At 46.9% G+C, this 18676-nt stretch overlaps 1 protein-coding gene across 1 annotated transcript; it reads right to left on the bottom strand.

The window, feature by feature from the left end:
* Positions 1-4288: 4288 nt before the first annotated feature.
* pall (F-box protein pallbearer) lies at positions 4289-17904 on the bottom strand. Its single transcript, XM_089558228.1, has 5 exons — positions 17484-17904; positions 16018-16266; positions 8246-8504; positions 5573-5712; positions 4289-5331 (listed from the first exon to the last, which is right to left on the bottom strand). Exons 1-5 carry the CDS (start codon positions 17598-17600, stop codon positions 4810-4812), a joined length of 1287 nt encoding a protein of 428 aa, XP_089414354.1. The 5' UTR covers positions 17601-17904; the 3' UTR covers positions 4289-4809.
* Positions 17905-18676: the final 772 nt, after the last annotated feature.

The raw sequence follows: 18676 nt of genomic DNA, 5'->3' as shown, positions 1-18676 counted from the left end.
CTACTCAGCAGTTTTTACTACTTTCCAGAAAGGAGGGAGAGTATGATGCGAGCACGAATGGAGCCAGGGGCATTTGCTTTGTCACGATGCATGCAACTACGAAGTGAACCACATGCCTCTCTTGCTGCCAATCACACTATACACCACGAAATGCTTTCCACCGAGAGTATGCCATGATGCCCTGAAGCAACCAGATGAACTTGAAACAAATCAACAGAGTCCAAAGAACCCCAGTGGGCGCTCAGTTGGTATCGGCATCAGCTTGCATCAACTACACGACAAAAGCCTCTCCTAATGCTCTCCAAATGTTCCTGCAATGTGATAGCCACTGTCACCCTATCCTAGCACACTCTCCATCTTATCTCTCCACCGGACATTCAGCCGCATGCGGCAATGTTCTCCTTCCCAAGAAATCTGCTTGCCACCATAACAGAAGACCGGTCCTCCGTCAGCTGCATTACACGTCCTAGTCCGATGTTTAGGGGAATACCCCAATGAAGAGTAAATTTGTAATAAGGGAGAAATTACTGGTTAGCATCCAGCCACAAAGCTCCAGCTACGATTTTTCTGTGGAAGCTGCATAGTTTGCCTTTGTAGCAGCGTGGCTGCGGTTTGGTGGATGCTATTAACTGCTCCCTTATTACGGATCTACTACATCTTACGGGATTTCCTTAATTGGACTAACAGCATTCTAAATTCGAAATTTTGATCAATTCGGTCTTGCCCTACCATCTGCAAGCCTTCCGAGTTAGCTCAGCTGTTACAGCAACTGCCCTGGACAGGCAGCAGTCCTGATTTTGAACTTCGAAGTTTCTGTGAAACCTGTATAGCTTTCCTTTGTAGCTGTATGGCTGTGTTTGGGTGGCTGCTAATGACTAATTACTCCTAGTTACATGTCCCACAAAGATCCATTTTTACCTCTGGATTTCCACTACTACTTCACATCCACATTCTTTTTGCACCTCAAAGTTAGCCCTATCATTCTTCTTTCCATAGCTTGCTGCTGCCCACAATCTAATTTCAAGCCTTTTTGTTTGCCCCCATGTTTTGGCCCCATGGGCAACTATAGCAGGACGCAACTGTTATATATACTTTCCTTCTAACAGATATCACTAAGCTGCTGCTCTCAATTGAGAGAGTGCCTGCCTAATGTGCTCCAACTTAACCTTATTCTCTTGACGATGCCTTTCACATGATCTGGATATGCAGACACTATTACACTGCCACTGCCTGATGTAGCTTTCAAAGATATGAAGAGTTAAACATGGTCCACAGGAATGAGTATGCTCGATAAGGTTTTGTTCCGAGCCCTGGACCACTCATAAATGACGAAAGTATGCTCCCGGGCATGTCGCTCGAGCTCTCTAGACAGGTGTGTGGACGACTGTACTCTGTCTACATATACCACAAGTTTTAGTGAACAATTTCAAAATTCTTAAATATAGGCAGTTCAAAATAGAAATAAAATGTTTTCAGGAACAAACTGCCACCCACGCCGGACATCAGTTACTATGCAAATCATCCCAATTAAGCAACACAGTCTGGTGGTTAGTGCCAATAGAAAGTTCGGAACCATGGACAAAAAAAAATGCCATATCAGTTTTTGAACTGAAGAAAGAGTCATTCATTAAAGCTCTACAGCACAAGAAAGTCTTGCGTTTTTTTCCACACAAAAACAAAAACTAAGTGCAAATGCAACATCCGCTGATGACACATCGTAGTGCCTACGGTGTCTAATTCAAGCCGCCGCGGTGGCTCAGTGGTTATGGTGCTCGACTGCTGACCTGAAAGACTCTGGTTCGATCCCGGCCGCGGCGGTGGAATTTCGATGGGGGCAAAATTCTAGAGGCCCATGTACTGTGCAATGTCAGTGCACGTTAAAGAACCCCAGGCGGTCGAAATTTCTGGTGCCCTCCACTACGGCGTCTCTCATAGCCTGAGTCACTTTAGGACGTTAAACCCCATAAACAAAACTGCCTGTGCTATTGTACAAACAATACACTTTCTTTCCCTTCGCCGCTTGATGCGCAGAAAAGGGTAGTCATCGCCAACTGTGTGGTTATTTTTTAGAGCAGTGGAGACTGACATCAATGCCGACTCTCATACTACGTATGAATAACAAAACTGAAAGCTCAATTTTCGCATTTAGCACTACAGGTAAACAAGACCCAGCAACTGACAACTTGTCTTCATACTGCTTTGCGGAAAACAAGCTAGAAATGTTTTTCAGTCAGTGCTGCTAGTGTTAAAGGTGCACTGAAGAGGAATCTGAACTCGTATTTTTGCCACCGGAACTCAATATACACGTCCTGAGCATTCTTACAAACTTCGATTTGTTGCCCTGTGTGGCCGATTTCTCTAATTAAATCCAATTAACATCCGGCTCCTGCCTTTTTTTTTAAATTCTCCCCCGTACGGTGGGCGGAGTCGACCAACGCGTGGAGTGGCTTTCACCCAGTCCCTTGGCGGCTTGCCGCTCTGTCATCGGCGGAGTAATACGTAGTAATCCGTTGAAGCAAATAGTCCGCGCGTATTTTTATTTCTGCGGGCTTATTTTGCGGCTGTATTATCTTCGAATGAAACTATTTATTTACGGAAACCTGGAAAACAAAATAAAGCGAAAGGAAAGCCTCCACGGAGCTGGCTGAAAGGCACTCCACGCGTCGGTCAACTCCGCCCACCGTACGGGGAGAATTCAAAAAATAAAGGCGGGAGCCGGACGTTAATTCGATTTAATTAAGGAAATAGGCCACACAGGGCAATAAGTCGAGGTTTCTAAGAATGCTCGGAACGTGTAGATTGAGTTCCCGCGGCAATAAGAAGAGTTCAGATTCCTTTTCAGTGCACCTTTAACTGACAAAGCTGCACCCTTTCGCTTTTCGCGCTACTTTAAATATGAATATGGATTTGTAATCCTGTGTCCAGGCGGAAAACGAGAACAAGGAAGTCTTCTATTTCCGTGCATCGGCTCCTCAGAGCAATTAACTGCACTTTGTGCCCTCAGCCTGCAAACCAATTCTTTTTGTCCGATTCTGATCAATTCCTGCCATCCGCCTGTCTGTTAACTTAATTCCAGCGACAGTGAGGAGGACATGGGGCAATCAAAGCACTAGAAAAATCATTAATGAAATGAAATTGCAATGAAATCATTACATCAGACTCCCCAACCTCTTCGGACAACGAAGCACTGCAGCACAAAGCACCCACAAGGCTTTCAATCACAAACTCTTGATGCTTGAAATGAGCCTATTATTAATGTGTGCCCAGCGATGTATCTCAACAGCACCTCGTACTCCCATAGGTCTTTCTAGTCCAGGAAGATCACCTTTTTAGTCATGGTCCGGCAAGTGTTCCATTATAGCGTGAAAACATCTTATCCCCCATGACCTTTATGGATGGCTCTAGAAAACTCATGCAATGACAGTGGTTCTTCTGTCTCACAAGTGGGCAAACATTAATGTAACTGTGCTCCTAAGATATATCTTGACAGCAAAACGCTGACAACGTCAGGCTGAACAGGCAAACCACTCGGGCAATGGAGCAAACGACATAGTTCTCGTGCGGAGAGCCTGTGGTGTCGATTTTGTGAAAATCGCCACTAGTGTGGATGACACACTGAGTGCAAACAAGGAAGCAAAGATTTTGTTTTTTACTAAGAATTGAGCTTTGCGGCCCTCGAGTCAGGCCCTTATGAAAATTTCATTCCATAGAAAAAAAATCAAGAAAACTTTCCTGGTACTTTTGAGGTGCTTAAATCTGCGATTTCAACAGCAAAAAACTAAAACCATGAATGCAACTTTATACAAAGCCACGATGACGTGTTAGAAATTAGAAGCTAGTGTAGCATCTATTGCTCCGACAAGATTCGAAAATAAAAAATATGTTGTGGGATCTAACTTGTGGAAGGCGGAAGGTATGAAAAAGAAGGCTCACATGACAAGCTTAATGAATATGAACAAGTCTCTACAAACCATGCCTTTTAAACCACAGGCCTGTCACCTTTCAGCCAACAATGCTTGCTTTGTATCTGTCAAATGCTACTTCTGTGTGTCACCCCAGAGTACTATACTCTTCCTACTGATCATTCAAACCATTTGCAAAATGGGTAACCGACCCTTTTTATCAGGGGTGCTTTGTGACAAGAGCTCTGCAGCAGTTTTCTAGACACTGAACAGTCCCCCTCAAGGTGCACTGTGTGGCCGAACAGTTAATGTAAATAAAAAAATTGACATATATTCCTCGGTCCCCAGTTGGCATGGTTGCCGAGCAAGGCAGATAGAGACACAAGTGGAGAAGGAGAGCCGCTTTACTTACACAAGCTAACTTCACGAATACAGTAGCCAAATTACAAGGAAATACAAAGCATCAATCTCTTACTATGGTCCACATCTAAGCTGCGGGCTCAAATGTTCGCAATGCGAAGACCGTGCTTCAGTAATGTGCATGGTGTAATAGCATAAATCGGTCACGACACAAGCCACAGTAAGGTGACGAGAATGTGCATACAAGTGAAGAACATTACAGAATATTCATGAACAGATTCTCCAGCCTATGTATCGCGCTTTAGCCCCTAACATAACGAGGTGATCAAAGCGATCACACTGTCATTGCTTTAAACAAGAATGCAACTTCATTTCAACACATACATGACGCCCTGCAACACCAAATGGCTAATGCAGAACAGAGACAGTTCCTCTGCACCGGATCTGCACACTACTCCCGCAAAGGTCACGTGCTGAGAAGCTCGTCACGGCTGTTTTTTTTTCACGGCACAGGCTGAGCTAGAAGCGCGAGTCACTTGTCCGCACTTCATCGAGGTCGAGAAGGGCTGAGCGTCGCTTTTCCCGACCTCAGTGGCCTCTTCCTCGACACATCATCGGCTGCCCTACCTCTGCTGCCGCAAACTCGCTTCCGACTGGTCTCCGCGTCGTGCGGTGCGATGGCGTTGTGCCGGCGCTTGCTGCTCGATGCCGTGGCGCTCTCGTGCACGGAACCGCCCTTCGCTGTGCCTCGCAGATGCACTGTCCTGTGAGCTGCGTCGGTGCTGGAGGAATGATGGCCAAATTCACCGCTGCTTCCGCCTCCTCTTGCTCCGCCCGCGTTGTTGTTGTTGTTGTGGTGGTGGCTGTTGTTGTTGATGACCTGTTCCCGAAGGCGGCTCACTTCTTCCAAAACGTCGGCGAACTCGCGGTGCTGCTCGAGGAGCTTGCGGTTCATCTCGTTGAGCTTGCCTTCCTGTTCGGCAAGGCGACTGCCTTGCTCCGCCACCAGCTGTGATTGGTCGTGTGCCCGTTTCTCCTGGTCACACAGCTTCTTGGCCTGGGCTGTCAGCTGCACGTTTTTGAGTGACAGGTGGTAGAAAAGAAGCGCTTAAATTTTTTGCAACAATCACTTCTAACTGAGCAATCAAATCTTGCTGCAAAAGAAAAATGTTCGTACAAATATTCAACATTAACTACAAGTCACACTTGTGTAAAAGGAACTGAAAAGTGCACAGTGCTATGGTCATTCAGAGCATTGACGGAAAACTTGTGGTACAGTAAAGGAATGTTTAGTTTGACTTTCACCTCACCTTGGACTTGCACTCTGCGAGTGACTTGCGAAGGCTCAAATTGCTCGCCCGCAGTTGCTTGAGCTCCTCGGTGAGACCCGAGTGGGCTGTCACGTGCACACATGGCTTCTGCACTCGTCCCAGGATGGAGGTGGCCGTTGCTGTCGTGACAAGAAAACATGAGGCCATGAGTGGCACTAACTTACTTCCATTCCTGGCTGCGTCACACTCACGCAGCAAGAATGCAAAAAAACGAAACTCTCCAAATGCTCGATTGGTTTATTGGTTTGGTTTATAGGGGTTTAAGGTCCCAAAGCAACTCAGGCTATGAGGGACACCGTAGTGGAGGGCTCCGGAAATTTCGACCGCCTGGGGTTCTTTAACGTGCACTGACACCGCACAGCACACGGGCCTCTAGAATTTCGCCTTCATAGAAATTCAGCCGCTGCGGCCCGGATCGAACCCGCGTCTTTCGGGTCAGTCGAGCGCCGTAACCACTGAGCCACCGCGGCGGGGCCCAAATGCTCGAGTGTGAGCAGATGGAGCTACCGGTACCACCTATGTGAAAGCTGCTTGCTTTGGGTTGCCGATGCCGCAGAAATGGATTTCTAATTAACTGTGATCGAAGCAGGCAAGTACATCACCCAAACGCAGTACTGAAACGGAAAGGCTGTCATATGGCATTTCTACATCAAATTTCAGCGTGAATTAGAGAGCGGTTTGACTGAGAGATGAATTTCACAGTGCGCATTCAGTTCTGCAACAGTCAGTATCTCTATCCAACATTTGTGCACTTGCAGATAGGAAAACTGTTAGCAGAGAGAGGCACACACAGTGGAAATGCCAGGTGGCATGATGAACAAGCTTCCTACAGTGGGCTTCACTAAGAAAAGATGAAAAAAACATTCCATCACACACTTTCCAAAGCACCTGCTCATGCAGTACATGATTTGCCTAGCAGTGATTTGTGGCAGGCGGTATCCTGAACATAAAATAGACAAGACCAGGAATTAAAGTACAAATTACCAATTCCATTTGGTTAAAGAAAACATGAACTTCATGAGGCCTGTCAACTAGCAGCCACACTAGGGTAACTCGGCTAACCAACTATAGCAGGCATAACAGTAACGTGGAAAGCTGTTATAGTTGGGCTGGATTCATGATGGACACAGTGCTCAGGTGAGGATACGAAAAGGACAGCACGCTCGTGTCATGTCGTCCTTCTCGTGTCCTCGTCCTTTGTGCTACTTCCACCGTGAAAATACTGTAGCGGGGAAGAATATATTTACAAGCATTTACAGGGAGAGAGATAACGGCAGCCGGGATAGCTGCAAGCAGTGCCCTACAGACAGAGAGCTTCGTCGTCATCGTCGTCAGTTTTAGACTCATGGCACACATGGACACTCTTCATCACTGTTGTCTGCCACTACAATACGTTGCTGCAATACTAATCATAATAGAGACAAAAACCAGAGGCTCCCTTAACAGAAGTTTTACTGAACTACTGGAGACAGTTACGATAAAAACTCATGCAGCAAATACATTCCTGCTCTCAAACCCTTATGCAACAATGTGTGCTGAAGAAACGTGTCAGTACAATTCAGTAAGCTCACTGAATTGGTTTCTTTCCATTTTTCTTTGTATAGAAATATATAAACCTCTCTCTCCCACTTTGAATCGTGGTTTATGGTTTATGGGGGTTTAACGTCCCAAAGCGACTCAGGCTATGAAGGATGCCGTAGTGAAGGGCTCTGAAAATTTCGTACAATTCAGTAAGCTCAGTACAATTCAGTAAGCTCACTGAATTGGTTTCTTTCCATTTTTCTTTGTATAGAAATATATAAACCTCTCTCTACCACTTTGAATCGTGGTTTATGGTTTATGGGGGTTTAACGTCCCAAAGCGACTCAGGCTATGAAGGATGCCGTAGTGAAGGGCTCTGAAAATTTCGTACAATTCAGTAAGCTCAGTACAATTCAGTAAGCTCACTGAATTGGTTTCTTTCCATTTTTCTTTGTATAGAAATATATAAACCTCTCTCTACCACTTTGAATCGTGGTTTATGGTTTATGGGGGTTTAACGTCCCAAAGCGACTCAGGCTATGAAGGATGCCGTAGTGAAGGGCTCTGAAAATTTCGTACAATTCAGTAAGCTCAGTACAATTCAGTAAGCTCACTGAATTGATTTCTTTCCATTTTTCTTTGTATAGAAATATATAAACCTCTCTCTACCGCTTTGAATCGTGGTTTATGGTTTATGGGGGTTTAACGTCCCAAAGCGACTCAGGCTATGAAGGATGCAGTAGTGAAGGGCTCCGGAAATTTCGACCACCTGGGGTTCTTTAACGTGCACTGACATCGCACAGTACACGGGCCTCTAGAATTTCGCCGCGGCTGGGATCGAACCTGCGTCTTTGGGGTCAGCAGTCGAGCACCATAACCACTGAGCCACCGAAACGGACCACCTTGAATCAGTTCATCTGTGCCCTCCTTTGTACATATAAGACACTCTCTGAATAAGTCTCAACAAATTGCTTGCGCTCACTCATTTGTATGAGGTGTTCTTCTTGACAAATAAGCGGAACAGGACCTAGCCAAGAAGTCCCCGACAATAAGAAAGCGTGTTTAACACACACAACAAAGGCTGACAGGTGCAAAGAACGACCAAAGGCAGCATGGCAGCAAGAGCCTCACCTAGCTCCGAGCTGCGTGGCACGGTTGCACCGGCAGCACACGGTCCGTGGTGGCCGGCACCCAGGAATCCCAGGCTGGGCTTCATGGGACCCACGTGGAGCTTGAGGCCCGGTGCTATGCGCTCATCAAAGTGCTCCATGGCCATAGACGAGATGTCACGCAGCTCTTGGAGGATCTCGTGTGCCCGTGGCGGCGTGCTGGTGCAACCGTGGCCTGCGCCTTGCACCAGCCTCAGCACCCGGAAGATTTCGTCTATCACCTGCACCACAAGATGGCACCGAGAGACGGAGTTGACAAAAGCAAGAGTGACTGGCACCTTTCACATGACGTGACGCCCAGTGCCAAGCATGGCTGCAGCCAAGGGCTCCCACTGATGTCATTAGGTTTCCGGCAGGGTGTTTTGCATACCAGAAGAGAAGAAGTTGGTAGAAAAAAAGTTTTTGAGATAAAATGCTGCAATTTTGTACACTTATTTCTGGGAGCATTACTAACATGCAAAAATATGTTTATGGTTGGTTGGTTTATGGGGTTTAATGTCCCAAAGCGACTCAGGCTATGAGGGATGCCGTAGTGAAGGACTCAGGAAATTTCAACCACCTGGAGTTCTTTAACGTGCACTGACATTGCACAGAACACAGGCCTCTGGAATTTCGCCTCCATCGAAATTCGACTGCCGTGGCCGGGATCGAATCCACGCCTTTCGGGTCAGCAGCCGATCACCATGATTACTGAGCCACTGCGGCGGCTTGCAAAAATATGTTTACCTAAATCCATCCAAAAATAAGAAAGCTTGCGCTGAAACCCACATCCCCTGACAAAAGACACTTTCTTCTATGCCTGTCAGTAATATGTTAGAATTATGACCTACAGCATCAGGATGAAGGTGACAGGTCATGTCCGTGCCAACAAGTACCTATTGCAGTGTTTGATTCCATCTCCTAAAGCCAACAGAAACACTGAAATCAATATTCCAGACCACTGTTGCAGCTTTTCAACTGCACTAATGAACCTCCTAGAAGTCATGGGTGTCACATAAAAACACAGGCAATTTCTCCATAGTTGCTGCCTGCGGAAACCATACGCTGCAGAGCTACACACCCAGACAGCCATGAAAAAGCAAGCTTTGGTACTGCACGGTACACCTAATCAGCATACAAGAACTGCAACTATAATTTTGTATCAAGCCTGAAAGCAAACTAGCGTTTGAGACTTTCTTTTCGAATGGAAAGCCAACAGCATGCACGAACAAGTGCTGGCTTAACCCTTTGAAGGTTTTTGCCGTATATGAAACGGCGGCGGTTTTTTGTCCCCCAAGGTCTTTGCCGTACGGGTACGGTTTCGATCTTCCGTTTGAAATTCTGCGCCAAAAGAACAATGCGTGCTCACTGGGGGGTGCTGCCACCTCTTAGGACTTACAAGAAGTGTTTGAATTTTGTGCTGCCTTCTTACAGAGATAAGCAGAACTTATGTCTAGCTTTAGCGCGGCGGCACAGACCACACCGTGGCACAGACTGCGGCAACACCGCTTTTGTAGTTTTGGTTTCGCCGCGTGATCGCAATGGAGTCGCGCGAAATTTGAGTTTTCTTTTTGTCAGCACTATCTTGCAGGGGCTGCCGAAGTTGATTTCTATCTTTATTGGCGCTGCTCTTAGCTTGCTTATCACCGTTGCTCGCGAGGTATTGCTTATCACCGTTGCTCGCGAGGTATTGCTTATCACCGTTGCTCGCGAGGTATTCTCGCCCTCTGTGGCAACGCGCCTACGCGGTTTCGATTCCGCCGCGGGATCGCAATGGAGTCGCGCGAAACGTGTTTTCTCTTCGTGGGCACTGTTTTGCAGAGGCGGCGAAAGTTGATTTCTATCTTTATTGGTGCTGCTCTTAGCTTGCTTATCACCGTTGCTATTCTATTCTATTGAACATTTTCCAGTTGTGAGTGATGCTGTCACCAAAGTACTGTTCCTAATTTTTTTTACTATATATTCTCGATTATATACATTTTGTAGATTAAAGATCCGCAATAAAGTAATTTGACCACCTGGGAAAGTTTTCTTCAAAATAATTCGACCCTCAAAGGGTTAAACTCAAGCCTGGACAGTGGTTGTATGTTAAATAGCAATCAGTTGCATCCAGTCCTGCGGGGCTAACAGCAAGAGAGCGTGGTACCATTTCACAACGCAGATGTGAACAGCACTGCTTTCATTATGCAGTGTTTTTACAAAATGGGGCTACGTGTGCGGTCTTACTGACAAATAAAAACATCAGTTCATATCCTGTTCAGCTTATAGCTCATCCTGAACAGACTGTTAGTTTGCTTATGGGGTTTAACGTCCCAAAGCGACTAAGGCTATGAGAGACGCCGTAGTGGAGGGCTCCGGAAATTTCGACCACCTGGGGTTCTTTAACGTGCACTGAAATCGCACAGTACACGGGCCTCGAATTTCTCCTCCAAAGAAATTCAGCCGCCGCGGCCGGGATCGAACCCGCGTCTTTCGGGCCAGCAGCCGAGCACCATAACCACTGAGCCACCGCGGCGGCATCCTGAACAGACTATTTTTCACACCGTAAAATGGCACAACGCAAAGAACCAATGACCTTTTTCAACCTTTTGCTTCCCGAACATTCACAGAGTTGAATCCCCTTCCTCCTGAGGTCGCACTGATAACCGATCACACCCTGCGTCGCTCATTGCAGGGTACTTTGGAATTGAAATCTTGAGTTTTTAATTTTGCCACCTGACCCTGTTTTTATAAAAGTCTCTTGTAATGAGCTCATTTCTTTTTTTGTTATTGTTATATTTTGCTCTCTCACACTGGCTCCTGTTTCGATTTATGGGGTTTAACTTCCCAAAGTGACTCAGGCTACGAGGGACGCCCGTTTTGTTGGAAAGCTCCATGGTGATATGCAAAACGTGGGATTTAACAACCCACAGCAACTCAGGCTATGAGGGACACCGCCATGGAGGGCTCTATGAATGAATTTAGATCACCTTGGGATCTTTACGAGCACCAACTTCGCACAACACATGGGTGTTTTTTAGGGGTGTGCGAATATCAAATTCTTCGAATACGAATCGAATACAAATACTTAGTTCCGAATATCGAATCGAATATTGAATAATCAAGGACGACGCATTTAATCACTACAAAACATTTATTCGGGCACCCAAGAACATCACAGTTCAACTATCAGTGATTAAATGAACACAAAAGGTGTGTGTGGCTGCACAAAAAGTATCAAAGTCTCGAACATTATTCTTAGCAGAGTGGAAATATCAGAGAAGATGGCTAGTACACAGCATTGATTATGGCTATCTTGCCATCAGCACAAAAGCGCGTTGCTGACGTAAAAGGTTGTCGTGAAGGAAAACCAGCTGGACCACATGGTCAGGCAGAAGTAGTTCCCTTCTAACTGAAACGACTCCTCCAGCCACAGAAAATGCCCTCTCACTTGGCACTGACCTGGCACGTATTGTGAGGTACTTCGTGCACAGCTCTGACTATACCAGCTTCGCAGGTATAGCCACAAAAAAGCTCACCAGCGCAGTGAGCCACGGCATGGCCCTTGGAGGAAGAAAGAATTTTCCTTCCGTGTAGGCGCCGCCATGTTGTTATGTATCTGTCGATAGGGCTTGCGGATCGAAATGAACGCCGGTGCTCACAATGAATATTCGGCTAGATACGAATATTCACGCTCGGGTCGAATATTCGAAACAACAGAATACTTGGATTTCGAATCGAATTCGAATACTAAAAATATAATATTCGAAATATATTCGAAAATTTCGAATATTCGCACACCCCTAGTGTTTTTACATCTTCCCTCTTTCAAAATGCCGCCACTGCGGCTAGGTTCGAACCCTTCTGTCTGTTTTTTGCCACTCTCTGACACTTCACTTTGCAATGCTTTCATGGTCTTGAAGATATTCAAACAAACAAATATATAAGAACAAAAAAAAAACTGCGACAATGTCCCTGAGAATATAGAGTGCCCACGGCTCCTCCCACAAAGGGGCCTGCCTGACAGACAGGCACTGGAAACCGAGATGAGATTGCGGCACAGAGGAAAAAGCCTGGCAGGAAGAGACTGTAAACCGAGACAGTGGCAGAAGGCCTTCCATACACCCTCTCCCTCCCTCTCCCCACAGCTGCAACACACAGTGTGTGCATAGGATCCGGCAGCAGCCAACTTTGCCGGTCTTTTTCCACAGTCGAACTGCATAGACAGCCGCTGGACATCACATATTGCAGCTAAATGCACCAGTATCACATCCTCACCATTTCTGCATCGATAAGCTAGTAAAAATATGTCAGGTGCAAGTAAATTTTTTAGCTTCAACAAAAGCTGAGCTTATATTTTTGCAGTGTTAACTCTTCTATCCCTTAAACCATCACTACAATCTTTTCTGATTTTTTTTCCTACCACACAAATTTTTCTTTTTTTTTTCACACTGGCATTCATGATATATGAGTACTGATTTAATATTACTACAGTTTTCTTGAACTTTGCAGCGTGTCAAATAATAATACTAAGGTACTGCAGTTTACTTTGTATATAATTTGATGCCATTCGTTCTGATTGCAGTACCATGTAGCGTAATTATTAGTAAACTACATGGTACTGCAATCCAATCAGAACGAATGACATCAAATTATATACAAAGTAAACTGCAGTACCTTAGTATTATTATTTGACACGCTGCAAACTTCAAGAAAACTGTAGTAATAGTTTACTAATAATTACGCGGGCCGCCGCGGTAGCTCAGTGGTTATGGTGCTCGACTGCTGACCCAAAAGACGGGGGTTCGATCCCGGCCGCGGCGGCTAGAATTTCTTTGGAGGAGAAATTCTAGAGGCCCGTGTACTGTGCGATGTCAGTGCACGTTAAAGAACCCCAGGTGGTTGAAATTTCCAGAGCCCTTCACTACGGTGTCTCTCATAGCCTCAGTCGCTTTGGGACGTTAAACCCCATAAACCATAAACCAACCACTAATAATTACACTTAGTTTTTCACAATACATCGCTCCACTGTGTTTCATTTCGGGGGACATTAAAAAAGAAATTTTTTCTTAAAACCAATTTATGGTGAAACAACTGCGTCCACTGGAGCACAGAATTGCAAGCCCAATCTCAGAGGTATCTCATCAAATTCCCCCCTAGTGTCCCAAACTGTGCATGCTATTCTGAGAGAAAGACTCGAGTTTGCAAAGGTGTTGAACACATTCACTGGCAATAGAAGACAGCACACTGCAGTCTGTTTCATACGCATGTCCTGTTGCTGCCATGTCATTTGTAGAGCACATTTCCAACTATCAATCACTTCTTAGGGCACAAAGCAAGCAGATATACTAAAGGAACCCTGAGGAAATAGGTGAAACGTTAAGAGATCATAAGCGGACGGAGTGGGTGAGGGAACAAACACGGGTTAATGACATCCTAGTCGAAAACAAGAGGAAGAAGTGGGCTAGGGCAGGGCATGTTAATGCGAAAGCAAGATAACCGCTGGTCCTTAAGGGTAACGGAGTGGATTCCAAGAGAAGGCAAGCGTAGCAGGGGGCGGCAGAAAGTTAGGTGGGCGGATGAGATTAAGAAGTTTGCGGGGATACAGTGGCCGCAACTGGCAAAGGACAGGGTTGATTGGAGAGACAATGGGAGAGGCCTTTGCCCTGCAGTGGGCGTAGTCAGGCTGATGATGATGATGATAACTCCATCCAACTTTTGTACATTGCGGAATTCGAATTTGTGACCTTTCCGGCTATTTTGATGTCTGTCTAGCAGCAAAAGATGCACTTATTGTTGAGATAACTGCATCTGAAAATGTTCCCGCGACATGATCCAAACTGGAGACGTCAGGACCCCTAGTTGTATATTATGTGTATTTTGACAATAAAATTCTGGTAACAGTGAGTGAATGTGCCAGTGAACCACTATGCCAATGAATCAAACAATGTGGTACCATCCGTGCCGATTCTTCTTGGACTATCCTGCAACACCGCTGCTACGTGGTGTTCATTCAGTGGAAATTGCCAATACAGAATGAGAGTGGCTGCTGAGAATCAGCTAGTTTCCAATGGGCACAAGCTTTCCCATGGCCTGGTGCCTGGCTTCTCTGAGGTGAACTGCTTCATAAAATGGATCCTTAACACCATTTAAGCAGATTGAACACATTAGCTATGGCGCTTTGGTTACGCTGTCTTAGCGGCATTAAAATAACACCACTACTTTTTCAGGAACTTAAGACTAGCGACAAATAACACTTCAATTTTTACTGCTGATTGCTATCCTGACGGTGTCACTGTCAAAAAAGTAGCACATGATGAAGACATGCATACACGTTGACTTTACCTTGGAGAAAATGATGGTGCCGCGAAGTACCTGGGCGTGCATCTAAGTGCAGGACCAGATTACCTGGCATCACTCAAGAGGCACGTCAGAAGAGTGAAAGCTGCCAGGGACAGATGTTTTCTGAGCCGCCAGGCCTCTTGGGCATTCAACCGGTACAAGGAGGTCTGCGCCCTCTGGAAGATGGTTGCACTGCCCGGGCCAACATATACCAACACTACGCTGTGCCTCTCTACGGGATCACGCGAATTCCTCGAGAGGAGACAGAGGGATGTAGGAGGGCTGGCCTTGGGTGTCTACAGGAACACCTCAGTGGAGGGCATTCAGGGAGACATCACCTAGTCCTCTTTTGCAGCACGAGAGGCTGCTTCAAAGATGGCGCTTGAGGCCAGACTTTTCTATTTGTCTGCCAGGAATCTGGCCTATCAATCCCTTGTACACCTGACTTACGCGGGCATCTCTACCTGATGGACACGACAGAGTGCAGATTCATGTTGCAAGTTCAGCATCCCATCTTTCTCCATTTCTAATGATGCAGTGGGGTCCGGAAACATGGTGGGGACAATCAAGGGCCAAGACCAGGAAGCAGAGACAAGGAAGCGGTGATGCGGAGCGATGGCTAAACCCATGAAGGAGGAGCTCTGTCAAGCTGTCAAGACGTCCATCTGCCGAGAGCGCATGTTTGACAACTCTCGTGGCATTAGCCTGTCAGCGGAGGCCCAATGTGGGATGCTGCAAGCGTGTGTGCAGTGTGCCAGGTTCACGAGCGACCTCTGCACTACTTGCTCCATCTGTGGGGTGGCACAGGAGACAATTGGTTATGTGATCTTGGAATGCACTGGCCTCGCATCTCTGTCAGGTGCACAGAAGTTGCCCATAGCCCTTGGTTTCGGTGAGCCTGATGCTACCGCACCTGAGAACACCAAGCACTGTCTTGAGGAGTGGTGGCGAAAAGGGGTGGTGGTGGTGGTAGTGGTTTATTTAAAAAAAATAAAAATATAAAATAAACCACTATTTTTATTTTTTTATGTTGGCCAGCATGACCAGGAAGTGATTGAAACCAGTGATCTGCAACAGTTGATCCACGATCAACTGCGAAAGGTGACCTGTTTTTCTGTTTTTCTGATCTTATCTGGTTCCGCCACACCAAAAGTTGTGGTGACCCGTTATGAAGGGTACAGCCAGTATCAACATATAGTCACGCGCCACCTTGTTGAAGTCAGCAACTTTTTCTGATCTTTTTTCTGTGTGTGAACAGGCAGTGCAAACGTGGAAGCTGCACGCCCTGCTTAACAAGACAGGCAGCTAACTGACTTCTGTGCAAGGCCTGGGCACCAATTAGGCAGGGACCTGTGCTGAAGAGCTTCCTAAATTCGCTGAGGGCAAAGATGCCAGCCCCACAGCGACAGGAGGCAGAAGAATAAAGCCCATCACCTTGCCAGGGATGAAGCAGCACAGGTTCATGTCCATGTATTTCATGAAGGTCATGCTGAGCAGGGACAGCCGGGTCTCGATGCTGGTGAGGATCTCACAGTGGCGAGCAAGCGGGTGCGTCCGGCGCTCAGACTCGCGTCGGGGAAGCTGTTTCTTGACAGCCTTGAGGCACTGGGCGTGGAACCGCTCAGCGCGGAAGAAGCCCTGGTTCAGCAGCCTCTGGCAGCACGTGTTGAAGTGGCGGCTAACCTGTGTGTGGAGACGGCAACATGACAAGCGACAGGTTAGAGGTTGGCAGTTGAGATGCCCACAAGCAGCATTTACCTCCTCGACCATGACTTTACCAACACAGTGGTGCTGCTGATATGATTCCACTTCGCACCAAATGCAATGCAATGCCAACTCACTGAGGAACTGCACTGAGTTGATCATGCAGAGGTGTTCTCACAACAACGCATTCAAGCATCTCTGAGACTGCCCTGTATATTTTGCCATGAGCAGTTGTCTCATACTTATAAGGCAAGTACCCACATTACCGAAGACACCAGATGTTTGCACACCTGTAATACAGGAAGCCTGTTAAGTGTGTCAGTTTGATGTGCACATTAACGCACAAAAGGTGTATTGGAGATATGACGACACAAACATTTCTTTGCAAGTGCAGCATAGATGCGCAGTTTCTGACAACAAAAATAACTAGTGCACCTTTCTTACCGTCTCCCAGATTTTGTTGGATGTTCTGTAAACAGCAGGCAGCATGTGCTAAGGGCACATATGTTAGTCACAAGAGGAAATTTTTTATTTAACGCTAAAGTATCACAGATGCAGTCTTGTAACTCAATGCATCAATTATGCTCATGAGTAACACATGAAAACATGGCATTTCGTGAAGCACAGCGCTGGCAGATGCTTCAACAAGAAAACTTACATTCGGCAGTAATCTGAAGTCGCACACTACGCACTATACCAGTCCAATACTTGAAGTTATGGTGTTACCGTGGACAACGCAATTTGGGCGATTTCAACATTTGATGACACGAGGCAGAAAAACAGCAGCAAGATAACAACTGGAACGTTAAGGCCACATGATAACTAACTACCCAGCAGGTTCGAAGCGCATGTGATCGACGCAGTACTGCAGACATCGGGCCTCTCGGCGAGCGTAATTAGGAGGCGAAAGATCAGCAGCGATCAGATGCATCGTGGCCGGAAAGCGGCCATAAATAACCACAGCGCAGAGTTAGTTAGCAAACCACGCCTAAGAAAACAGCGAACGAAACGCGCAGATTGCCAAGCCAGCAGCAGTCGCTGAAGAGCGCAATGTGAAGAACGGCGACGCGAACATTCCACGTAGACTACGCGGCTCGGTCGCAACGAAGCTCCTCGCCCTAGAGAAACAAAAACATACCACAACTACCGTACCAGCGTTACGGCGAAAAGCTGACACTTCAGGAGCCCCTGCTCACCCTTCGGTAGATGCTGATTTCATCGTAGGACAGATAACTGAGGATGCCCTCCATGATCTCGACGGGGAGGCCCTCCACAGTGAGTACATCGTCACGGCGGTAAGGTTCTAGCTCCATCTTGGCCTCGCGATGCGTTGACTCTCGCAGTGCCGGACGTCGACGACCGAAGCTTCCGTTTCTTTTTTTCTCTCTATTTTCTCTCGCGTCTATCTGGGTTGTTTACTTCATGTCCCGGGCAGTGAGGCAGGCGGTGCAGCCGGTTCCGGCTCGGACAGCGAGGTACCACGGGCGCGAGTATTGCTTGCAGTAAGAGCGAGTCTCGCGAATCTTCGCACGGGTACCGACGCCGCACGGTTGCACGCCCCGCTAGACCCTACCAGCCTGGGGCGACAGGCTGCCCGAAACCGAGGAGGGCAGATTGAGATGAGGAGAAGAGAGCAAGAAAATAAGATAAAAAAAACATCACGTGACGAAGACGGAAGTCGAGTCGGAAAGCGAGCTGAAATAAGACTGCAAGCCAAAAAAAAAAAGCCAAAATACCGCAAAATACCGAGAGCTTCATTTTAACCAACGTTTCTAGATAAAGACAGTTGGAAAACTCTCTCCGGGTATGCGGCCCCTTTCTGTCGCCGATTTCATCTCAAATAGGGTGCCTCGATGCGCGCCCGCTCGAGGCACCCTAATCTTAAAGAGATGCGAGCGCCATCTCTTGGGTGGTGGGAGTACCGCGTTTGTTTTCTATGGCCTCCGTGACCAGCTCAAGCATCGGTAGCATCGGTACTTTAACACCGCGCTCGATCTCAGAGGCCACGATTTCTCTTCACCGCCGCGGCGCCCATTGACTGCGCTTGGTCACTGTTTGCTGCGCGAATGATTAACGTTAGTTCGCGCCTCGCATCGTCTGCGCCGGGGGCGGCTGCTTCTAGCCGCGCTCATCTACGAATTGCGAAGTCCGCGTGCGCTCCACGTCTGGGGTACGTGAGGGCAGGATGCTCGAGGTTGAGCTTTTGGCTGTAAATATCGGAGAAAACTGGAAGCCCTTCTTTCCGCGGTTTAGAGAAACATGACGTACCGCTTGCCTCCTCGTAGTTTATGTTGATAATATTCCTCGGGTGGGTAATATTCCTTAAATACGTTGTTTTTTTAACGGACGCGAGCCATCTCCTTCCGGCAACCCTCAAGCTGGGAGTAGC

Source organism: Amblyomma mixtum, chromosome 8 (genome assembly GCF_055824585.1).
Source record: "Amblyomma mixtum isolate Tamu chromosome 8, ASM5582458v1, whole genome shotgun sequence".
NCBI lineage: Eukaryota > Metazoa > Arthropoda > Arachnida > Ixodida > Ixodidae > Amblyomma > Amblyomma mixtum.
Note: the sequence above shows the minus strand (reverse complement) of the source record. Positions and strands in the feature narration are given on the sequence as shown.